The sequence below is a fragment of the Saccostrea echinata genome, unplaced genomic scaffold (assembly GCF_033153115.1).
Source record: "Saccostrea echinata isolate AGI-Se365-2 ecotype Australia unplaced genomic scaffold, CSIRO_AGI_Sech_v1 ptg000012l, whole genome shotgun sequence".
NCBI lineage: Eukaryota > Metazoa > Mollusca > Bivalvia > Ostreida > Ostreidae > Saccostrea > Saccostrea echinata.
In genome coordinates this window covers 18,430,563-18,456,279 of record NW_026889761.1, presented here as the reverse complement: position 1 = coordinate 18,456,279, position 25,717 = coordinate 18,430,563, and the positions used below count along the sequence as shown (strand labels likewise).

Sequence of the window (25,717 nt, the reverse complement as noted above, 5' to 3'; positions counted from 1 at the left end):
CTTCATTGAGTGTGTGTAATGATTCGACAGCAGACAATTTGGTAAATTTTCCAAAAATAATTATTGTGTTTATTATGCTGTATGTTCATTTGCATTTGCATCCTAAGAAATGAGAGATTATGAATGAAAACTCATCATATGATGAATGTTTATCATTAATGATTGAGTTTCAATGTTACTTCAACTACATGTATTACTTATTGTTGAAGCAGAGTCAGGAATAGGTTTCAAATAAATAAAGCAGAGGAAAATGAAGTCAGATGACTGCGGGTCTTACAATGCTGAAGGTTGCACGATGTGACTGTACACCTGTTCACTAGTAGAACTTGGTAAATTTTCAATGTTGAAAATTGTACAGGTAAAACTGCTTATTTTTCTGCTTAGTAACACTTTTCCTCTTGGTCCGATTATTGTTGGTTTTCAGTCAGTGCATATTTGGAAGAATGCACCCAGGATACTTGGGTCTTGGGTTATATAAAATATGTATACCTATTGATATGTAAAAAGAGTACTCATTTTACATATCAATTGGTTTACATATTTACAAACCAAGACCCAAGTACCTGTGGGATTCACAGCAATTTTGAAGGATTCTTACATTGGTGTTCAGACTATATGTAACATGGTCAATACAGATTTGGGATATATTTTTCCACTGTATAATTGTTGTTTATTGGTATGTGGTGACATTGACTAGAGTGACTAAAGGTAACTGTGTTCCCTTTGACAAACTACATGCTTTATCACATGCATTTACCCATGTTCTTTGGTGAAAGAAATGCAAAGACCTTGTAAAAACAACAAACTGTGGTCAGATTTCCTGTTCAAGTTCAAGTCATTTAGCTGAGTGGGATACCTTGAAATACACATTAATGACATTATCTTTAAAAAAGATATTATACTACTACTAGTAACTAGCTTTGCACAGTATTAACACAGGAATAGGTCTGATGTATGTTCAGCTTCCCTAGTAAAGTTTATATGTTTCTCCAAAATATTTTATAGGTATATGTTTCTCCAAAATATTTTATAGGTATTAATCAGGAAGATTGACTTTTTTTTGTTTGTCTTATCATATGAGTAAATGAAAGAAGAGACAGATGAATCTTGGTCTACAGCACTGTCAGTTAATCACGGTTTATTTTTCATTCACTTATATTATAAACACAAAACTTTTAACAATAACACAGTTTATCAGTGTATTGACAGTCATTAGAAGCCGGATCCCAGACAGCCCTCTCCCCGGACTCTCTGTCTCCATGTTAACTTTCCTGACATAATGTCTTCTTCTTTCCTGTCCTACAACAGAAAACCATAGGTAAATGTACACCAGTCTAGATAAATTCAGAGGAAGAACAAGTTCAAGTCATTTATGTTTAAATTTTAATCATATGGAATTTAATTTATAAAGCATATCTTAGAAACTCTTCCAATAGCACCCCAAAAAATTAATCTAACAAAATCTTATTTTGGAATGTAAAATTTTCTATCATGATCAATCCTAGAGTTACATCCCTCATATGGTTTTTCAATTTTGGAGGTAATACTGGGCAGTAGTATGGGGTCACTTTTGTCAAAAATACTGGTAGTCTTTTGCAACAGATTTAGTATGAAAATTTTATATGCTGTTTGTTTCCCCCTTATTTTGCAGTATGGCTGATCTCTGGCAATTTCTTGAATTTAAAATAATAACCAAAAAGTTGAAGATCATCCCCCTCATAGTGTCATCAAACAATTATTCAGGGTTAAGAGCGCTATTCTGATAGATGTACAGACATTGATAAATATACAAGTCTCCTCCCCATTAAAATATAACAATCAAATTGACAGAAAAATGACCTACAAAGTAATTCAAAATCATGTCAGAACACAGCATAACAGCAGAGAGTCAGAGTAAAAGACAGAGTATCATGTCAGAATACAGCATAATACAGCAGAGAGTCAGAGTAAAAGACAGAGTATCATGTCAGAATACAGCATAATACAGCAGAGAGTCAAGGTAAAAGACAGAGTATCATGCCAGAATACAGCATAATACAGCAGAGAGTATAATGTTAGAATACAGCATAATACAACAGAGAGTCAGAGTAAAAGACAGAGTATCATGTCAGAATACAGCATAATACAGCAGAGAGTCAAGGTAAAAGACAGAGTATCATGTCAGAATACAGCATAATACAGCAGAGAGTCAAGGTAAAAGACAGAGTATCATGTCAGAATACAGCATAATACAACAAAGAGTCAGAGTAAAAGACAGAGTATCATGTCAGAATACAGCATAATACAGCAGAGAGTCAAAGTAAAAGACAGTATCATGTCAGAATACAGCATAATACAGCAGAGAGTCAAGGTAAAAGACAGAGTATCATGTCAGAATACAGCATAATACAACAGAGAGTCAGAGTAAAAGACAGAGTATCATGTCAGAATACAGCATAATACAGCAGAGAGTCAAGGTAAAAGACAGAGTATCATGTCAGAATACAGCATAATACAGCAGAGAGTCAGAGTAAAAGACAGAGTATCATGTCAGAATACAGCATAATACAGGAGAGAGTCAGGGTAAAAGGCAGAGTATAATGTCAGAATACAGCATAATACAGGAGAGAGTCAGGGTAAAAGGCAGAGTATCATGTCAGAATACAGCATAATACAGCAGAGAGTCAAGGTAAAAGACAGAGTATCATGTCAGAATACAGCATAATACAACAAAGAGTCAGGGTAAAAAGGCAGATTATCATGTCAGAATACAGCATAATACCGCAGAGAGTCAGGGTAAAAGGCAGAATATAATGTCAGAATACAGCATAATACAGCAGAGAGTCAAGGTAAAAGACAGAGTATCATGTCAGAATACAGCATAATACAACAAAGAGTCAGGGTAAAAGGCAGAGTATCATGTCATAATAGAGCATAATACAGCAGAGAGTCAGGATCAAAGGCAGAGTATCATGTCAGAACACAGCATAATGCAGCAGAGAGTCAGGGTAAAAGGCAGAGTATCATGTCAGAATACAGCATAATACAACAAAGAGTCAGGATGAAAGGCAGAGTATCATGTCAGAATACAGCATAATACAGCAGAGAGTCAGGGTAAAAGACAGGGTATCATGTCAGAATACAGCATAATACAGCAGAGAGTCAGGGTAAAAGGCAGAGTATCATGTCAGAATACAGCATAATACAACAAAGAGTCAGGATGAAAGGCGGAGTATCATGTCAGAATACAGCATAATACAGCAGAGAGTCAGGGTAAAAGACAGGGTATCATGTCAGAATACAGCATAATACAGCAGAGAGTTAAAGATCCCAGCAGAAAGACAGAGTATAATTTCAGAATACAGCATAATACAGCAGAGAGTCAGGAAACCCCAGCTAAAAGGGAGAGTCTTTTTTTAAAGATGGATTTTTTTTGCATCTGCTGTCTTTACATGAATTGTACATCAATTTTTGACATAAAATTCAACAAATGCTGCACTGAATACTGATAATCTTAAACATAGGTAATCAGAGATTACAGAGCTCACCTCAACGAATGTTGTCTTTAAGTAAGGCAAAGTCCCACACTAAACTAATAATCTAGGAGTGTGCATCCCTAGATGCAACATTTATGCAATTTTGGTCTGATAGGGCTTGCAGTTACTTGGGAATAGACTTAACTGAAAACTTAAAACTAGTCACTCATCCAGAAAATGTAAGTCAAATCCAGCATCCGAAGCAAGTTTTGAGATTGTTCGTCCCTTGATGCATCATCCATGCAAGTTTGGTTCAGATAGGCCTTATAGCTACTTGGAAATGAGATCTGCTCCAAAAACTTTAACCTGGTTACTCATCTGGAAAATGTAGGTCAGATCCAGCATCCGAAGCAAGTCCAGTAGTGTGAATTCTTAGATGTATCATCCATGCAAGTTTGGTCAATATAGGGTTTATAGTTACTTGGACATGAGATCTGCTCCAAAAACTTTAAGCTGGTTACTCATCTGGAAAATGTAGGTCAGATCCAGCATCCGAAGCAAGTCCAGTAGTGTGAATTCTTAGATGTATCATCCATGCAAGTTTGGTCAATATAGGGTTTATAGTTACTTGGACATGAGATCTGCTCCAAAAACCTTAACCTGGTCACTCATCCGGAAAATGTAGGTCAGATCCAGCATCCGAAGCAAGTCCAGTAGTGTGCATCCTTAGATGTATCATCCATGCAAGTTTTGTCAATATAGGGCTTACAGTTACTTGGAAATGAGATCTACTCCAAAAACTTTAACCTAGTCACTCATCCTGAAAATGTAGGTCAGATCCAGCATCCGAAGCAAGTTCAGTAGTGTGCATCCTTAGATGTATCATCCATGCAAGTTTGGTCAATATAGGGCTTATAGTTACTTGGAAATGAGACCTGCTCCAAAAACTTTAACCTGCTCCAAAAACTTTAACCTGCTCCAAAAACATTAACCTGGTCATTCTTTAGCTGAAATTGCAGCATCTGAAACCTTGACTGGTACAATGAAACACACTAGAAGCATCCTCCATGCATCTCTGACTAATATAGGCCAATAACCACCATAGAAGTACTTGAAAAGAAAACTGCTCCAAAAACCTTAACCTGGGACGCCGACGCCGAGGGTATTACATAAGCTCCCCCAACTTCGTTGAGGTGAGCTAAAAACTGTATATCAAAAAATTTTAATTTTTCACCTAATAATTCCCTCTCAATCTCTTAAATATGGTATGCAACTTTTATTTATTCTATATCATTTGTCAATTAACAGAAAAAAAAACAAAGTCTTTTTTATTCATATAAGTACTCTAAAAATACTTACTACAGCATAACTTAAGATGTTATATGCAATTGCAATAGGGAGAACAGAATATTTAAATCCTCCAATGACGGAACGTTTTGTCAATTGATGCAGAGCACTCTGGTTGTTTCTGTAAGCATACCATCTCATAAAGTTATGATCCAGCTACAATAAAAACAAAAACTTATTGTCACTGAAGAACTGCATATTCAGTAGTTTATCTGCATCAATGAAATGCCCTGGATCCCACTTCCCAAAAAAAATCCCAGCAACAAAACAAAACTAGAATTGTTCAGAATAGACAAATACCCCTGCTGGGTTTTTCAGTAAGAGAACCAAATCACTTAGAATATTTCATGGATCTAGAAAGTGTGTTCACAATGTTAATATTAACAGTCAAAATTTATTTGCTCATACAGTGAAACTTGTCTAATCCAGATGTTGTGTATTCCAAAATCTTGCCTAATACTACGTAAACTTTAAGTCCCTTTCAATAAATTCAAATTTATAAAAATGTTGTCCAATCCAAAATGTTGCATAATCCGCCAATTTCTTTGGAACCAGTGGTGTCCTGATTAAAAAAGTTTCACTGTAGTAACTATATTTTTTATGAATGATGAACTATGCCACAGCATAGTAAAAGATGAAAATACTGATCATCATTGGATTGTTTTTTTTTTAAGGTAAAATATTAAGATAGTAAAACATATTGCAATCATATGCCATTATGCCATATCTTAGTGAACTATGAAACTGCAATTTGTTTATTTAGATAATTTTTAATAAAAGTCTGGCCATCAGGAGCTATGTATTTTATTTGACAGATGCTTTCAATTGCAATTTTAAAAGAGACCATATCTTTAAATCTGCCCAATTACCAGGAGATATGGATAACATCTGTTTGATGAAATACTCTAACAGAATTTCTGAAATGATTTAGACATCCTCCTTACATTGAACTCATTTATTAATCTTTAACTGGATAGATGGAATTGGCTCTGATCAAATTGCTCTTTCAAAGACTTTGGATCCTTCAGATCAAAACACCCACGGGACAAATGGATTTACACTATCTATTGTTGGATGGACAGTTAAGTCTGCATTTTTGTAGTATAATATAATATACAGTTACACTATATCCGTGTTCATACTAAACGAGTTTTACTGTATGGTAATTAAGGAGTTTATAAATTTTCAGACAAATCTATGCAAAAGTTTTGAAGAAAATTTCCAGTCAAAATCATGTCTACATGCAGATGGACGTGCTGACTCCAGTACCCCCCACCCCCACCCCACCCCCAAAAAAAACTTTGTGGAGGTATAAAAAATCATGAATTCATATTGAGCATATTAAAAGGATAGAGAAGAAGCCAAGTTCTGTTACCAAGAAAATGTTGCACCTGATCAGTTTTGTATTTATACTGATATATCAACTTGGGTGTGTGTATTTATATATACCAAACAGAAAGTGTTCAGTAATAGTTCTTTCTTACTTTCTAGCAAGGTAGTAAATAAAAAAAAAAGTTGATTTACAATTCAATTTAATTATATGAAGGAATACAACATTGGTCTGTACATGTGTATTAGAGTTTTGCAATTTAGAACTATATAGGCCTATTGTAAGTGTTTTTCAACTTTCTGTGTTCTAGGTAGTCCACAGCAATTTTTTGGGCCAAAATGCTGCATAATTTTTAAAATTAAATATGTAGATTGATTGCAACGACCTTTGGCAAACTAGTTCTTCCTAACTCTACAGTTTGTAAGATGGATCCAAAAGAGGTAATGATACGGCCATTAGGGGAAGATGAATGTACGTTTGTTCGCCCTTGACACTGTTCACCCTAATTCTCATTTGCCCAGAGTCTGTTCACGCTTAAACTTGTTCGCCCTTTATTTGTTTGTCAGTTAATTTTCGCAATTTCCTTGAATTTTATTGAATTTCATGAATTTTTGTATTTAAATTATAATTCATTATATTTGAACATTCAGTATAGATGAAGAAATAAAAAAGCTGTTAAATTGTTGATGTGATACTTGTTGATTTATAGGTAATGTTATATTAATAGGTTGAGAATAAAAGATTCTTCAAAACATAAACCCATTGCTCAGAGGTTGCTCATTCCCAATTAAAATGGTCTGTTAACAAGATTAACGTCTCAATTTCCGTAATTATTTTCAAAACAAACATGTAATACAAATCTAAAAAAGATAAAATAAAATAAAAAAATGTGTTCTCTAATTTAAAGACCTAAATTAACAGCAATTAAACCAATTACATCCTTGATAAACATTAAAATAGGAAATAAAGTCAATATTGATGGACAGGAAATATATTTACTTGATCTATTAATTAACAAGATTAAAAAATGACTTAAAATTCAACGACAATGTTGGCATATAATACTTACAAAGGGCAAACGGGATATATGGCGAACAGGAATTATGGACTTTGGGCGGACTCATGCGAACAGGTAAAGAAGTGTGCCAAAAGTGAATATAATTTTATTTTTTCTCTATATATTTCATTGAAAACAACATTTTGTAAATCACTGGAATGACAACTCTTGATAATCCAAGAAATTGTTTTATTTAATAAAAACAATAGTTTTTCTCTGATCGGCATCGATATGTTATTTATTGTAATTCAAGTGCAACATAAAAATTGAAGTCATATACACACAATGAATTATATAGTCCACATTGATCTTGAATTTTAGAACTGATGTAAATGATAAACTATCTTTATTTTTTCTAAAAACTAAATGATCTCTTAGAAAAAAATAACTATACACATTTTCTGGTTTAAGTACTGAAATAAATAATGAAATTGGACAAACCATTTGTCAGTGATTTAACTATATGTGGTTTTCAATAAAATATATAGAAAAAAAATAAAATTATCTTTGCTTTTGGCACAGATCTGTAGATAGGGTGAAGAGACCCGATACCAGGGTAGATTGATTACTGGTCATCAGTTGACAACCGAGTTGTTGCTTTTTATGTGATTTTTGCATATTATACTTCAAATATTAATCGCTACATAAATTCTCTTCATTTTTGCACAATACATCTTTACCCCGTTGGGACATTATATTCCATTTTTGAGTAATCGGTCCCAACTGCTGAACATGAAAATTGTGGACAACTCTATTGAGAAAATTCGAACTTACAATTGGAGGTTTGCGCGGATCTGAATATAATTTTCTGTATTCTGCTCTAAATTTGTCCCTCGTTTTTCGTCTTCTATCAATTAAATCGCGTTCTTCTTCTGAAACTTTGAAAGTCTTAAACGGATCCCATCCTCTGTCCCCCATTTTTCACTTGACCCCAGGCCCAGGTCAATTTGAAACCGGAAGTGGGCAATCAACTTGCACATGTACTATTTCGAGGAAACACATTGTCATATGACACATATGTAGCTACTCAGCAAAGAGTTATTTTTCAGGTAAACGAGCTCACTTTTCATTAATTTTTATTTATTTTCTCTGAAAACTTTTTATAAAGGTATCAAATTCTTTCTTAAGAATAATTCACTTTTTTTTTAAAGTTGGAATGAATTTTAACAATTCACGTGATGCTATCAGTAGTTTAAAGTCTGAAAATTGTAATGTACATGCCTATCAAATATTGTCAGATACTTCAAGTGCTTTGATGACAAATATACTCGAGAAGAACTGCATTCATATCCTGCAAATAGACATGCATATGGACTTATAGCAAAAACTCGGAGAATAAACTATACTAACTATAGCTGGACAAGCTCAGAAATCGGTTTTCAAGGGGTGGACAGATTATATAGAAGATAACCAAATGCACAGGTGCGTCAATACTCTATCAACATAATTTTATTAAAACTAGGTTTTATAGCTACCTGCATAGATATTATCCTACGTACAAGGGTTTATAATAATAAAAGAATCATAACTGAGGTAAACGGGTATATATACCGAACTCTCTTCCTCCCTCTCTCATTCTATCAATTATAAGAAATTCATGTGGATACTTACATTTTATTATTTATCAAGTTATAACCGAGATTCCTTATATAAATACTGGGAAGTTCTTAAAATTATGCAGATTAAATTACATTTATGAGAACAGTCCAAGAATATGTTGAGTGTGTATTATCAGGGACCTATATATATACTAATATAGTATTAATAGGTCCTGAAATTATTCACGCATTTATCAGCCTTGTGCGATTGTGATGTTTAGCATGGGTAGCTTTACATCGTTTTTTATTCGTCGAGTTTATACACAACATGCTCAGAAGATATTTTGAAGGATCTGTTGGTATTTTATAGTTTATGGCGTTTACGTCTCCCAACTTATTCGATACTTAAGAGCATGCTCTGAGTACGATCGACTTTTAAACCGAGACAGACGATACCGACAGATAAGTTGATGGTTACAGGGATTTCAACAACCACCTTTAAAGTCAGTATATTTCGTAAATTCTATGGTAGTTATATAATGACCTTGCAAGCAAATATAACCTGTCATTGGGTCTTATTTTGGCTGACGTTTTTCATACCAATTGCTAAGCCTTTGAGGCCTTTTTAAATACTAAATTTGACTAAGGAATATTCCGTTTACCCGTTCAATACATAGGACTCAAGGTGGATGTGACCGATCAACAGGAGATGTTTACTCCTCTTAGACACCTGATCCTACTTCAAGAATTCCCGGAGGTCTTTTATCCCCTGTTCACAGATTTGTATTGTTTGTAGATTTTTTTTAGATCGATCACAGTACCTTATCGTCACCTTTTTTATTAATTATTTTCAATATATCTTATATATTGGGGAGGGGGCGGGTCAGCAGTTCTTTTGCCCCCAGAAGGAAATAAAATGGATAAGTAATCAGTTTAAATTAATAGAAAGGGCTCAAGGGAAACTCAGACAGATTTTTCAAAAATCATAGATTAACGAGGGAATTTAGTATACCATGCTTATCCTCTCTGAAACACCGTGTTCGATTTGTTTACGGGTGTTATTGTAAAAACTGGGTATAAATTCAGGTACTGAATCAAATGCGTCGCTAGGAATATCATGATTTAGTTAAATATTACTAGAGATGGATGTTTTTCAAACCCTTTTGAGTGAACATGACTCGATAAACATCCATGGTGATATAAATTTTAGGGTGAAATACGAAGATAACGAACAGTAATCAAGCTCAAAGGTACATTGAAACAATACAAAGGAGCAGAGCAAACACGGACCTCTAAAAACATCAGAGGTGGGATCAGGTGCCATGGAGGAGTAAGCAACCCCTATCGACCCGTCACACCTGCAGTGTGTTCCTTGTCATGATCGGGCAAACGGAAAAATCCATAGACAATTCAGTGTGTAAATATTGTTCTAAGAATTTATGTGTAAAACGTCAGTCAGCATTCGACCTAACGATAAATTGTATTTGCTGACAAGGTCATTGTACCGACCATAGAATTTGCGAAATGATGACTTTAAACGAAACTGTTAATATTCTTGTATCATCAACTTGTTTGTCAATGGCTTGTCTCGTTTTAGAAATTGTTCGTATGTAGAGCATGCTCTTGCATATTGAAAATGATATTAATTGTTAATTGATAAAACGTTGTCGACATATATCTAAATGTTGAATTGAAGGCCACAGGAAGAGACTTCTTCTTTTCATGTTAAAGTTTTCGAATAAATTCTATGAATACAAAGATAGGTCTGCTAATAACGGGGCGCAATTATTACCGATGAGAAATCTGACAGACTGTTGGAAGAATTGATCTCAAAGAAAAAAAAACTACATTAGATATTGTCAATCAGAAACTCAAGCATCTTTTTAATATCAACTTCAGAGTATTTGTGTGCACAATCAGAATGTTTTTAACAAAATAATTTTGCAAATGACCAATGAAAAGGTAAGCTAATTTACGAGTTCCATTTTTATTAAAAAGCAGCTATTTATGATGTCAGAAAGCCTGGACTTTAATTTATCGTGGGGAATGATTGTATAAAGTGTTGAAAAGTCGTACGTTTGATGGAATTCTAAATGCATAAAAAAGGGAACACAATAAATTGATTAATATAAGCTTTAAATGTTTATTTTTAGTTAAACTTGTTAAAATACATATGATGGCCGATAATCAAGTAAGTAATCCAGCGTCTTTTAAAGATAAATTACACATCGGATGCACTGTAATTCTTGATTAATAAGATACACATACACGTACCACGAGACTAATGTAAGTAAATTTTATCAGAAAGTGATATTTTTTCCCTAATGCATTTCAACATTCACCCCTTCCCCAAAGTCCTGCTATTCACAACATTCTTATCTGATTTATGTGGACTTCTTAATTATTCTCGGCATTCCCTTTTTCTCAAGCTGCCGATACAATTCGAAGAGCTTCCACACCTTCCCGCTTTTCCCTGCAAACCCTTGGCCTTTTGTACAATCATTGTAGGAGAAAAATAACAAAACCATATGACAAGGCTTTGATTTATACTGATAGCCAGATCTTTATAACTAGGGATATGCCACTGTACTTGTAACAAAAATGTCCCACCAAAAGCTAAATTAATCAACTAAGTTTCATAAACAAGCATTCATATACTAATTTTAGGTTGTCACCAATGGCGTATAAACTTTATTTTCATTAATTTTCGTGGGGATCAAATTTTGTTCTATTGACAAAAATATAATTTTGTTAATAGGTATTTTCTTGGACAGATGACTCTTCCTTAATTATTGATTATACAAACTCGTGGACTGGTTCAACACCTGTTGTTTTAAGAAAAAAGCAACAAATCATAGTAAATTCATTATAAATCGAATCAAGTGCGATCATCTACCGTTTCATTTTAATATTTCCAGTGTTAAATACAGAAATAAGATGAAACAGATGTAAATTGTTAACGTTATTCATGACTTCATCTCTTTATGTAATTGAGATGCATCATTCTGTTCACATAAAAATCATATCCAAAATAGATTTTCATTTTTTTTTTTAAATCTGAGCACAGTTGAGCGATTCTGGCAGCCACGGCCCTATTCCAATGCATGCATCAGGTCTATCTATTCCGTTCGCTGCTTTCTTTATTGTGGGTGAAATCGCCGGATCTGGAGTGTTGGCCCTCCCCAAAGCCATTGACGACTCAGGTGGGTAGAATTTTTTTTGTTTTATGGTTTTTACCTAATAAAAAGATAAAAATATTTTTTTATGACATTTCTAAACTATGGCCAGCAGTGCAGTGGACTTTTCACGCTCTAGGTTGGATAGGCCTCGTTTTGATTGTGGCATGCGCACTCTTATCATCCTACACGGGTAGCATTCTGGGGCAGGCGTGGCTAATTGTGAGAGAAAGATACCCAGAGTACAAGAAGCATTGTCCAAATCCATACCCAGTGCTAGGAGAAAAGACTTTTGGGAAGAAAGGAAGGTTAAAACAAATAAATACATGTATACTATATGATCCTTTAATTCAGTTTTACTGTGACCTTGTCTATAAAACGTGTGAACACTGAGAGTTTTTTGTGTTCGTGGAGATGGTTGGTATAAACAAGGCGAATAACTATATAGCTTATCCTGTTTACCACTGTTATATATCAATACATAAAAAAAGGATGTTGTTAAAATACAACAATACTACAACAAAATTATTACTAAATATATTCTTATTCTATGCTCATGAAGAGAATGTCTACTAAAATTTTGATTGAACAACTTGCTTGGCATTCAGTTGGAATTCTTAAAAAGAACTGTTAGGTTGCTCATTCGTATCCGGAACAAAAGTCGTAGAGAAAAATCATAAACCCCTCTACACCGTTGAGTGGAAACACCCAGAATGCAAGGGTTTGTGCTTTCTGTGTTATTTTCAGACTAAAAATATACCCAAGTCACTATAGTGTTATTTGAGTGTTTCAGCTACATATCTCGAAGAAATCTTCTGAATGATGTTTGATTCCTCTGTCTTTAGTCTTTACCCTGGACAAATATTTATTTTTAAAAAGAAACATACCTTTAGTTATCTTTCTTTTTTTTCACTTAGAATTACTCTACTTTCATTCAGCGATAAAATAAACTTAGTCGAGTGCTTTCTTTAGCGCATTTTCATTTACATATACATTGTACATGTAGAGTTTGTTAATAATTTCATTGTAAATCACATGCATAATTAACTTAGACTCATCTTACTCCTAACACCGGGACACTTTGAACGAACAAAAATTTTACACCCGCGAAGAAAAAAAGGTTACTACATAGTTTATGAGTATTTCCCGTACTTTGATTATAGATATGTGGTCTCTTTTTCCATAAACTTTACGCTGTTTGGGGTGTCTACAGTGTTTTTGCTCCTGGCGGCGGAGAACATAGAGGATTTGATAGAGGACTGGACCGGTACAGATCTGTCCTTCTGTGTCTGGCTGGTCATTCTAGCTGCCGGCATCTGTCCGTTAACATGGTTTGGCACTCCAGTCGATTTTTGGTAAGGTGTTACGTTTATTGCTGCATTGATTTTTTGTAGAATAAAGTACCAATTCAAAGCTTAGACCCTCTCCACAAAGTAATGCACGTGTGTTGAAATTTCCTTAAGGTTCATTGACCCTCTGATAAGAGAGATAACTTTCATTGGATATAAAAGACTGATTTGTCAAGTTATAAGACCATTCCTGACAAATTTTGCCCTGCAAGTTATGCTGAAATTGTGTGCATTTTGATTATAAATTAGATATCTCTTGAAAATTCATTAGTGTTAAAGCAAATTTTGTAGGGATGAACAGATGGACGGTGAACCTTTTAAAAACTTAAAACACCGCTCTCCGATTTTCGTAAAACTGTGTACATTAATCACTTGGAGTGCTTTATATCTCGTTACTAGGCCAGTTGCGGTGGGAGCAACACTTGCTACAGCCGTTGCGTGTATTCTACTTATCGTCAAAGTTGCTTTAGATGAGGGAACATATGACCCGATATCACACTCAAAGACAGAGTTCGAGCCATTTTTTATGGCGTTTGGGACAATCGTGTTTGCTTTTGGAGGCCACCCTGCCTTTCCAACATTCCAGACAGACATGAAGAGACCCAGTGACTTTAAATGGGCCGTAACACTCGGATATTTAAGTATGTAATATACATCGTCCGAAATCCAAGGTTGATTTCGCTTCGTCCATCTCTATCGGAGAGAGAAACCAAGCGTAATAATCAGTCATAGGTTTTCAACGATGACAATTATCATAAATTTTGCGAGAATTGTCACTCTCTGAATATTTTTTTTGTATTTTCTGTTAGTTGTGATGTTGATGTACCTTCCTATATCCACCATTGCGTACTTTGTCTACGGCAAGAATGTCAATCCAAACATTCTCCTAATGCCGAATAGCGGAGCCCTTAATCAGGTCGTGGAGGTAATGATCACGCTTCACTTGCTGCTCGGTCTATTGATTGTTATCAACCCCTTCTGTCAGGAGCTGGAATCATACGCAAGGGTTCCAAAAGGTACGACTTTTCAGTACATGTATATGAGGATTATTATTTTCAGCGCCAGATTTGAAAACTCGAACGGCAAACAAAACAAGCACGTCTAGAATTGTTTTACATGTACATAACCAAATTGTTATTTTTCCAATTACACAGTACTGTAAATCACATTTTTTCGTTTGTATTCGGTAGATAAAAGCAAAAGAAAAAAAAAACAAAAAAAAAAAAAACAAAACAAAACAAAAAAAAAAACAACAAAAAAAAAACAAAACAAAAACTAAACTAAACAAAACAAAAAAACAATGAGATACGATTTTCCGTACCCTTTAAAAAGTTAACAGGTATTGATTTTCCTGAAATTATTCATAAGAACTTTATTTTCCCGTCAACACAACATTGCGTTATTTCGGGAGAATAATGTTCACGGGAAGAAACATGATTTACCATGTTTACAGTATACCACGGAAAAGGCTATTTTTTCTTTCAAACATTTGTCTATTAAAACAAGCATTCTGAGAGTATTGCATTAGCAATACTAGTCCCCTACCGGCAAGTGTAATCTGGTTCCCGTTAAGAATTGAAAATGCCATAATTCCGTCAAAAATAAATAAAGCGGGACGAAATGCAAACTTGATCTATAACTAATCAAGGTAAAGCCACATACCAAAAATCAGCTCAATATCTACAAGCGTTTAGAAGAAAATTGCGGAAAACCCTTAAAAATTGAAAAGGCCGTAATTCCGTCAAAAATCAATGAAGCGGAACGAAATGCAAACTTGATCTGTAACTCATCAAGATACACTCACATACCAAAAACCAGCTCAATATCTGCAAGCGTTTAGGAAAAAAGTGCGGAAAACCAAGTGGGACAGACTGACAGACAGACAGAGGGACAGACAGACAGACAGACAGACGGACAGACAGACGGACGGACAGACTCAGAGGAAACCTATAGTCCCCTCCGGTTTCACCGGTAGGGGACTAATTATCAAATGGAATATTTACTTTTCCAAGGTTAAAAGAAAATAGTGGAAATTTTCGATTTCAGTTTTAATTATCAGAATTTAATGTGCATAATTTATTTCTTCAGAGTTTTCTTGGAAGCGATGCGTTTTTAGGTCAGTGGTTGTAGCCTTCATACTTTTCATGGCTGAAACGATCCCCACATTTGGCGCCATTTTATCTTTAGTGGGCGGATCCACAGTGACGTTGTTAGCCTATATCTGTCCGTCCCTGTTTTATCTGAAACTCAGGACTGTCCGTCAGCAGGACATGGTTGAAATCATTAATGGAAACAAGGATGATAGCCTTAGTCTTCCAAACGAGGAAAAGTAAGGAGATTATATATTAAATGTTAGAATATATATCCCTTTTGATCCGAACTTCATGAGACAATTCTTAAACTCATTTTTGAGAGGAAACAAAAAAAAATATTTATAAACTCAAATTGTCATTTTGATTGAAATCTTTTTAGTTTGTTTGATCGAACAGACCTCTAATTTCACATATATGTTCCAAAAATATAGTTACACATTTAATTTATTGTTTTAACCGAGTGTTATCCGACGGCGGTTTATTTCAGTAGTGGTCTTCCTCTGTGGGTAAAAGTCATGAACATCGAAATCATTCTGCTGGGGGCCGTGGCTGGCATCGCCTCCACATATTCCGCCATTAAATCCATCATCAGCAGCAGCTTTTCCAAACCTTGTTATGTTTGAGGAAACAGTGGCTCCTCATATCAGTATTTAACTCTATAACGTCCTAGGGGAATTCGTCACCAACGGTTTTAACATCCTCCATAATTACTTCAGCATTCAGTATTAAGGCAGGGAGTGAGATATATTTTGTACAGGAAATGATTGCCGGTGCATAATAATGAGATTTGTCATGTCTTAGATGATATTATTAATAACAGTTTATTATAATCATTTAATGCTTTATTGATGTCAGTTTATAATACATACACACTGTCTATTTGTAAGCTGGTGTAGAAAGGGGGTTGGTGGTGGAAGGAAACACATTTGTACCAAAATAGATATGATGAAATGAAATAAAGAATTGAATGAAAGATTATTTCTTTATATAGGTTTTACTGAGTGTATTGAAGTTCTCTAAACAAAATATTTTGACTTTCGCTTTTATGTCAATTTTTTAAAATTACACTTTTAGTGTATTTTTAGCGAATAGGTTTATAGTTAATACTTGTAAGCATGTTACAAAGTTACTTTTTCACAACTACAAAATGTATGAATAAAATAATGAAATTTTGACCATTAAAGTGATCCTAGCTGTCCTTGAAGGCTATTAATGTACTCTATTACACTGTGTTTTGCATTGACTACAGTGTTAATATTAGGTGGATGGATGGGGATGGTGAATATTCCATGAAAGAAGCAAAATATTTATCTATAGGATTAATAGAAGTTGTCAAAGAAATTGTCAAGCAAGAAATCGGTGGATCTATATTGGTCAATTTTCGGTTGGAATATTGCGCCAAAGGGAAGTAAGCATAGAGAGTAATGATTGGTCACTGTCGGACTCTTCTTTGTCGTTGCTAGAATGGACAATGCTTGATTTCCCCTGTTCTGCTTCTTCAGGGCAGGGACAGAGGCCAGGACACGCCTGCGTCACACCCCTACAGTAAAAAGTAAACAAATAAAAAAAAACTACACTGATTTTCTTCTCGTAATTAATTCCGTAGTTAGGAAACATAATACAATACTGTGTATGGTCTCGTTGTACAAGTAGTCACACAAACTGAATGTCAAACGAGAAGAGCAGTGGCACTTACGCACACTCCAGTTGGCAGGGGTTGAGGTAGACGAGACCGTCGGAGCCACAGATGAGGGACTCGGGGTACCCCTCACAGTCACAGCACGGACACTCATTCTGACAGGACACGCTCACATTCCTATAAACACGTTAAACACGACTGAATTCTTGCTTAACTTGGACCTTGCTCACCGTTATTTTGATTTTTTTTTTATGTTCGTTGGTTAAATATCATAAATACAATAACAGAATGCAGTACTAATTAATACATTAATGTTAAATACCCCATACATTGAATTAAACGTGGAAAACCTGGGAGATTATACAAAACATGGAAATGCTCAACTGCACAATCGGAGTTAAATAAAAATAAAAGAATTACAAACTTTATCTTTAAAAAACTATAAAAGTATTTGAATTTTTAAAAAGATTATTTTGGACCCTTACAGACATTTGGCTTGACATTTATTGGGGTAAGTCACATTGTTGGTGCCGCAAACAGGGGCAAACTCCAAAGTACACACACAGAGCTCCGTGCACGGACATGTACCATCACAGGCAATGGTTGCTGTACTACAACATTTTACAGTTTAAGATTTTTTTCATTCTATTTTACTTTTTTTTTTTTAATTTTAGAGAGTGAAAATACATGTATATGTAAACAACACTTTAAAACCGAGTGCATGTAAATAACGGTCGAAGTCTACAACTGTTAGAGGATAGAGACATTCTACAAGAACGTATGTCATACTGTCAACTTACTCGCAGGCTGCTTCGCATGCATTGGTGTAATTTTGTCCTCTGGTACTACACACAGGTTCAAGGGTATCCGAACAGTTACAGGGGGCAGGGCAGGGGCACTCCCCGGGGCAGGCTGCCGGTACCTCCCTAAAACACAATTCAACTGCCGTAACTCCTTCATCTCAAATTAAAGAACTTATTAAATGCATATAATTTGGTCTCGCATTTAAAAAAATCCAAAATGCTATGTTAAAAAACCTCCATATGAAACCCATTGAAAAGGTTCATATAAACATTAACGCAATCGTATCAATTCACTTACAATGACTACTCAATAACATTGTCTAAATATTGCCACTGACATTGTGTCTTCTCACTGACATTTTCTTCCCCATTATCAGTGACTACTCAGTGACAATGTCTATACTTACTAACACTGTCTACTCACTGACTCTGTGTCTACCCACTGACAGTTACTAAACATTAACATTTTGTCTTCCCTACAACATTTTCTACCCATTGTTAATGACTACTCATTTATAATGTCTACTCACTGACTTTGTGTCTACCCACTGACAGTTACTACACATTGACATTTTGTCTTCGTATGACATTTCCTCCCCATTGCCAGTGACAACTCACTGATATAACGTTTACTCAATGACATTGTGTCTACCTACCGACAATCTACCCACTGAGAAATGTGTCCACACACTAAAACTATCTACTCACTGACAATTTGTCTATTCACTGACACTGTCTACTCACAGATATCGTGTCTACCCATTTACACTTTCTATCTTACATTGTGTCAACCCAATGACAATGTTTCTATATATAAACACTTTGTACTTTTTGAGAATTTTTATTCTTTGACACTCTTTCTAGTGTCTACCTACTGACAATGTTTCTAATCACTCGCACTGTAGTTTCTTACTGACACTATATACACACTGATATTGTGCCTTTTCATTGATAGCGTTTCCTTTCTGATAATGTCTAATGACTTAAGGTCTGTCTACCAACTTATATTGGTTATTCACTGACATTGTATCACCTCACTAACACTATGTACTCATTAGCATTGTATCTTTTCATTGTGTCTATTAACTGACAATGTCTAATGACTGACACTCTGTCTACCCATTTACAATGTCTTATCAATTACACTATTTCTATTCATTGACACTATGTACTCACTGACATTGTATTGTATCTTTTCATTTACAGTGTCTACTTAATGGCATTGTCTGCATTATCACTGTCACTCTGCCTAATCGCTCACACTTTGTTTAATCACTGACAATGTGTCTACTCACTGTCCACTGACACTCAGTGTTCACTGACATTGTCTAATCACGCTGTGTTTACTTACATTGTCTACCTGACAGTCTGTCTCCTCACTTATTATGTCTCATCACTGACACTCTGTCTACCGTGCCTAATCACTGACAGCATCTACTAACACTGTGTTTAGTTACATTGTCCACTGACTGACAGTCTGTCTCCTAACTTATTTTGTCTCATCAATGACTACCATGCCAAATCACTGACAGTGTTTACCGTGCCCAATCACTGACACTCTGTCTACACTCTGGACACTCAGTGTTCACTGACAATGTCTACTCGCACTTCTGTCTCCTCACTTATTATGTCTCATCACTGACACTCTGTCTACCGTGCCAAATCACTGACACTCTGTCTACCATGCCCAATCACTGATGCTTTGTTTTAACAATAACACAGTATTGATACTATATGTCCACTGACACACTATACTTACTGACATTGTGCTAGACACGGATTGGCGTATGTAACGCCATCTGTTCCACATACAGGATTGTATATTCTTGGACATGGACATTGCTTCACGCATGGACAACTCCCATTACACGCAATTTCCTCTTCCCTAATTAATAAATAGACTTAATGTAATGATAATCTCACAACTCCAATGTGTAATTTAAAAAAAATATCAGTATTAAAGCTAGAAAGGAATGGATCATTGGTAAAAGATATAGCAATGAAATGAATTAATTAATTACGATATTTCCTTTATAAAATTTCATCCTCAACATTGATTTTTCTGAAGTTTTCCCCCTACATTAAACCAAATTTGCTTGAACTTCTTATCTCACCATGGAATTTGGATAGGGCCACTTAGTACACTATCGCAACATCGAGGTTTGGGGTCGATAGTAATGATTGCAATAGCGATGGCGATATCGCAATCACCTTTACGTGATGGAGCAATGACGATGAAGCTATATGCTTCATAGCACCATCACGCTATGACATCATCGTCATCGCGCTACCGCACTGTCAACCACTGTCATCGCAGCAGCATCACACCATCGGTCATTGTGCCACCAACCCAAAAGTCGATGTGCGATAGTGAACCAGGTGTCCTTTTTTTGGATTCCGTATCTAACCCAATTTTCTGTTTAGAATTTACTAACATTACAGAATTTAAACAAACTTCTTTATTGCTGATTATCAAAAGGTCAACTCCCTTGATTAAAAAAAAAGTGTTTCAGTGTTTATATTTTTATATGAAATGAAGCTTACAAGCAAGAGGCGGTACATTCGTTAACGATGGTCTTGTTAGTAGTAGTACAAACGGGGTCAATATTTAATGGACACACACAGGGGGCTGGACAAGGACAGGCGCCCTCACACTGGACAGATACACCGCTACCAAACAAAATAAATCATTATATACAGTTCTGGTTTAAAATCTAATAAGCATAAAAAATCTGAATCTGAAAAAATAGAGATATTGGTATAGCTGAAACATTCACCTGCAGTTTGCCATGCACTCTCCTCCATATGTGACGTCATCAGAACCACAGACAAGACTGGTGATTGGCGGGCACTTGCAGCCAGGGGGCGTTGTAGGAGTTGTCGTTGGTTCACAAGGACACAGTCCAGTGCATTCTACATTTGCAAACCTGAAGAACCCATTTATAAGGATCTTTGAATTCTAATAACGTATATTTTCCCTTCAACTTGAAATCATGATCGAATAAATTCGATATATATCTAGTTAGGGACTAACATATTAAAATTGAGAAAATAAGATAAAAAGAATCAGTCCAATGAACTGATTGGTTTATTTTAAAAACATTGCAATTGTGAAAAGAACTTCCTTTGGAAAGTGAGCATACACGTAGTAGTAGTCAGGATAAGAAAATTTCCAAATCCTAAAAATATCAATCACTTTTCCTGTTTGCTATCGTAACAAAATGTGTTCGAAGTGTTTTATTGTTAAGCTTATGAGTTTGGAAATAAAATTTTTGGGTTGTTAGTCTATGGTATTTATTCGATATCATCTGATTTTTTCACTTATTCAAATGCACGCATCAGCATTACTTTTACATAAAAATATATGTTTGTTTTTTTTACTCTAGTTATGGAACGTTTAGGTTAGAATGCTACCTCGACCAGTGACATCATAGCTTTCACGCAGAAACATAAATTTATAGATTAAGGAATAAATACCCAACGTGATAACAAAAATTGTCACTGGGTATACATCATTCATGTCTGATTTATTTTAATTTTTTTTTCTTTTTATTTAATGATTTCTTTGTGCATGAAAAGTAAAGGAGAAATAATGCTTCTTACTGACCCACACTTGGCCCAGCAAGGATTCCTGTAGGTGACGCCATCAGTTCCACAGACTGGGTCTACCTCTCCTCCACAGTTACACATGGAATGAGGGTGACAGGGGCACGGGCGATTACACTCCTCCCCTACACCGCTACATTACAAATAAAACAAATAAAAGTTTTAATACGAAACTTTCGAATAGAATCATTACTTTGAATTGGTTATTGAAAATATTGGTTATAAAGTATGTTTGACAAATATTTTTGATCTACCAAGTTTAATTACCAATCAATTTTTACCTCTATTTTTTATGTTTTATCTGTAAAGCCCTATGAATTTGTTCAGTTGAAATTAAGAGTTATTGCCCTTTATTCAGAGTGCTGTACATACTGTATTTATCATGAAGGAACGTATAGTGTTGAACATGATGTCATTCCATTATATTTCATGTGATATATGTTTGTTTGTTTGTATTTACGTATTTGCAGATTTACATGTATTTATAATATATTTTCAATTTTAGGGTTCAATCAATCAACCAGGGACCTATATACTATATAATATATAGGTCTCTGAATCAACCAACCAGTCAATCAAATAAACAAGTAAACCCATACAGCAGTCTTATTCTTATTGGACCTGTAACAATAGAAAATTGAGAGAAGTGACTCACAGACAATTGGCCATACAAGGACTCGAGTAAGTGACGCCGTCTGACCCACAGACTGGATGATAATGGCTTCTAAGACACTTTATAGAACAGACTCTTTGGTGAGGCCAGTGTGAAAGAATTTCCTCCCTCTTATAATGTATGCCGCTGGAAGACTGGTGTTCCAGGAATACTTTGTTGCTGTCGATGTTTTCCACGGACGGTTGCTGAAATTCTTCAACTGTGTGAAAATTAGATCGTTATTTGGTCTTTTGGTAAAGGTCTGTAGGGCAATAAAGAGGCTCAACCAGAAGACGTCTGAAAGGATTTATTTAACAAGAAAAAAGTCTCTCGAAGCGAACGATATGATTTTAAAGTAGGTTAATGATTGATATATGAACAAAGTACAAGCTTGAAGCGGGGGTGCCTGAAATTGAGTTAGGTACCTTGTGGTAAAAATAAGTGGGGGTGCCTCGTTAATGAAACAAGTGCCTGTGAGTCTATATTGAAAAATTCAAACAGATGTAGTTTAGTCAACCATTATCTCCCATTATGACAAACGCAAACTTTTTTGTTAAGGCGAAATTATAGAGCGTGTGATTTGCTACATTTAGTTGCAATTTTATATCAAAATGCCACCTGCATGCCTTTAAAAAAATATGAAGGCGACGATCGTACTATCGCGTGAAGACTGCATATTTTAGTACACGTCAATGGGCCTCCAATGTTTGCGTACGTATACGTAAATCACGGTTTCTGCAAATTTTACAGGGTTTTTTTGTTATATCAACAAACTTTTAACATACATGTGTGAAATACAGTAAAAATCAGAAGTGGCATAATATACTTTAGTACAGTCGTCTCCTGTTTTCTCATACGTGTAGTGTCCTGTAAAGAAGAAGGTATGGTTTTAGCTTTATTGTGCCCTAAAAATTTAATGTTTTCAAAAAGTTTTGAAACTGGCTTAAATATTAGTTGAGTATATGACTGTAATAAATCAGGAAAGAATATAGCATGATGGAGTACCATTCTGGATATATGACGTCATTAATTTGATGCATTTCTCTATTTTAAACAGAAAAAGCCTCAAAATTACCAATTTCAAGGGTTATTTTCCTTATGAAAAATAGTGTCCACAGCCGTCGCCCACGTTAATTTTTAGATATGTTGTGTAAAATTCTTTGAAAAATCACATATCTCAAAATCTTTGTGGGCGATGCCTGTGGACAATATTATCTGAAAGAAAATTCCATTGAAAATTGGTGTCTTCTGCAACTTTTTAGAAAATACGGGAAAATGCACAAGTTTATGACGTCACAATTAGCATTTGGAAGGTCATGTGAGAAAAAAGATTTGTATGATCTTTCTGCATGGAATTTCAATGATTCAAAAAGCATGAGTTTTAATTTTTTACATCACTTTTATTTTTAAGAAAAACACAGGGCAAGATTTGTATTGAAACTGTACCTTGTTCTTTCTCATACGTGTAGTGACACGTACAGTCATATGCCGTATAATTTTTTGAGGTGTAGTGGCACGTATAGTCTCTTATACGTGTAGTGACACGTTCAGTCATGTACTGTAAATTTCTCATATACGTGTAGTGGCACGTACAGTCATATACTGTAAATTCCTTATACGTGTAGTGACACGTATAGCCATATACAGTAAATTTCTTATACGTGTAGTGACACGTACAGTCATATACTGTAAATTTCTAATACGTGTCGTAGTCATGTACTGTAAAATTCTCATACGTGTAGTGGCACGTATACAGTCATGCACTGTAAATTTCTTATATGTGGCTCTCAAGTGTATATAGTGACACAACCATATGCAGTATCAGTCGCATAGATTTTTTTACACTGTAAAACTCCGTAACTTTAAGTTAAATAATGTCTTCTTTTTCACGAAATCATATTGCTTTAAAGATATGAAATGTATTTAAAGCATCATAACATGAAACTTTAGTTAGTACATACCAAGTTCTGATCCTGCAAATGACAGACAAATCGTTAAAGCAACCAACAAACGAAACAGTGAGCCCTTTGCCATCTTTCTCCACGGGTCGCAGGCTGTTTGTGCAATTGGCTGCAAGGTGCGCCAGGCAGGAAGGAAAAATACATATTATGTACTGACTTTTCTTTCTATTGGTTGGCTCCGGCAATGGACACAAGATAACTATTGTATTTCTGATTGAAGTGAAAGTGGCTTGACCTTGTCAAGATACAATATATTGTATAAAAATAGTTAATGCATGTAGTGAAAATTATTTATCATCACATCATTGTACATCACTGTACTGCTTTGTGAGGCTACACTGAGACCAGCGTCTCAGTACTCTGTAAAGACCGATTCCATAGTACGGTTTTCATTCACTACTACTTTGGACACAGGCCCGTAGCAACGGTTTCAAAAATGGGGGGGGGGGGGTGTAACTTCCCCCCAAAATCTGCCCCCCCCCCCGAAAAAAAAATCATACTGTCCAAATTCAGGAATTTATTTGCAAGTGCTCGACCTTACAGCAACAAAAAGTGGGAGTGGGGAAGGGGGGTGGCATCCAGCATGTAAATGAAAATTTACTAAAGCAGAATACAAGTATACTTTACTCTACGGGCTTGGGACAATTAAATCGACTTGACAGACCCGTATAAGAACCGGCGGGAAGAGCAATAATTTTGCCAGTATATACTGTCCAATAGATAATAAAGCTATTTTACGGTTGTGCAGCCTTGGTTGTAACGCCTGATGACCTTTTTGCTCGTCAAAGAATTTTTGTGAGGTTGTGTCCCCTCTGAATTTCTTATGTCCCCCTCCCCCATGAAATCGCTCCCTTACCTTAGGGCCTGCTTGAAGCACGAATTGCCCTAGCATAAAATCTTAATTTTTGTTTGAATTGAAGTGGTATTTTAACGTTTTTCCCACAATATCCACGTGTTTTAACATCCAAGTTCCTAACTCATAGAAAGAACAAAGTTGAATTTAACTCGTTTGTCTTTCCTTTCCTTTTTGTTTCCAGTATACTTCACAAAATATGTTTTGCAGACTACCCAATACTTGACAAAGTCTGCTACAAACATTTAAATGACATTTAACATTATTTTACCTAATATTAGTAAATTACACTTTCATTTTTACGTAAATCGCAGCAAGGGGTCGAATTTCAAGTTCGCAAGGAAAATGTCAAATGTACTCCCTAAGTCCTTAACTACAATTCTTATATGCTAATCCAACACCGTCAATTTCCAATATGTTGGATTGGTTGACCAAAACTTCCAAATATATTTTACCTTCAAACGACCCTTTAAAAAAATGTAAGCAGCTCAAAATTCAACAGCTCTGGACTTTTTTTTTTAACGGTGGGTCCTAATTTCAAGTAAACCTACTAAATGCAAAAATTCAGAATGTTTTCTCATTTAAATTTAGTTTTCCCAAGTTAAACACATTGCGTATCAACAACCTTTGTTTTCATGATCAGAATATGCTCCAGGAGACAGTAAAATATAGATATATGATACTAGCACTGATGCTAGTATTTACAGAAACTATTTAGCTAATGCCTTGAATTCCGAGATGTGGCACACTTTTTCTGAACCACTTGTGGACACCCAATACGTCACATACGGAGCCATAGGGATGAAGCCTGAGACAAAGTCACAGACAGAGCCACAGGGGTGAAGTCTAAGACAAAGG

At 35.2% G+C, this 25,717-nt stretch overlaps 3 protein-coding genes across 5 annotated transcripts; 1 reads left to right on the top strand and 2 right to left on the bottom strand.

Moving 5' to 3' along the window:
- Positions 1–1,105: 1,105 nt before the first annotated feature.
- Positions 1,106–8,146, bottom strand: LOC133186062 (uncharacterized). Its single transcript, XM_061321341.1, has 3 exons — positions 7,964–8,146; positions 4,815–4,958; positions 1,106–1,299 (listed from the first exon to the last, which is right to left on the bottom strand). Exons 1-3 carry the CDS (start codon positions 8,105–8,107, stop codon positions 1,213–1,215), a joined length of 375 nt encoding a protein of 124 aa, XP_061177325.1. The 5' UTR covers positions 8,108–8,146; the 3' UTR covers positions 1,106–1,212.
- Positions 8,147–8,451: 305 nt separating this feature from the next.
- LOC133185466 (uncharacterized) lies at positions 8,452–16,318 on the top strand. Of its 3 annotated transcripts, none has more exons than XM_061320702.1 (9): positions 8,452–8,611; positions 10,881–10,918; positions 11,795–11,930; positions 12,043–12,211; positions 13,067–13,258; positions 13,652–13,893; positions 14,062–14,268; positions 15,341–15,581; positions 15,836–16,318. In XM_061320702.1, the coding sequence occupies exons 2-9, from the start codon at positions 10,901–10,903 to the stop codon at positions 15,966–15,968; spliced, it is 1,338 nt and encodes a 445-aa protein (XP_061176686.1). In that variant the 5' UTR covers positions 8,452–8,611; positions 10,881–10,900; the 3' UTR covers positions 15,969–16,318. The 3 variants fall into 3 exon arrangements, with proteins under 3 accessions (XP_061176686.1, XP_061176685.1, XP_061176687.1); XM_061320701.1 differs by having other exon boundaries at positions 15,833–16,318; XM_061320703.1 differs by lacking the exon at positions 10,881–10,918 and having other exon boundaries at positions 8,453–8,611; positions 15,833–16,318.
- On the bottom strand, positions 16,166–24,079 carry LOC133185465 (serine protease inhibitor dipetalogastin-like). The gene is made up of 10 exons (XM_061320699.1): positions 24,007–24,079; positions 22,049–22,265; positions 21,395–21,526; positions 20,565–20,714; positions 20,332–20,457; positions 19,547–19,672; positions 17,785–17,910; positions 17,470–17,595; positions 17,042–17,161; positions 16,166–16,885 (listed from the first exon to the last, which is right to left on the bottom strand). The coding sequence occupies exons 1-10, from the start codon at positions 24,077–24,079 to the stop codon at positions 16,720–16,722; spliced, it is 1,362 nt and encodes a 453-aa protein (XP_061176683.1). The 3' UTR covers positions 16,166–16,719.
- Positions 24,080–25,717: the final 1,638 nt, after the last annotated feature.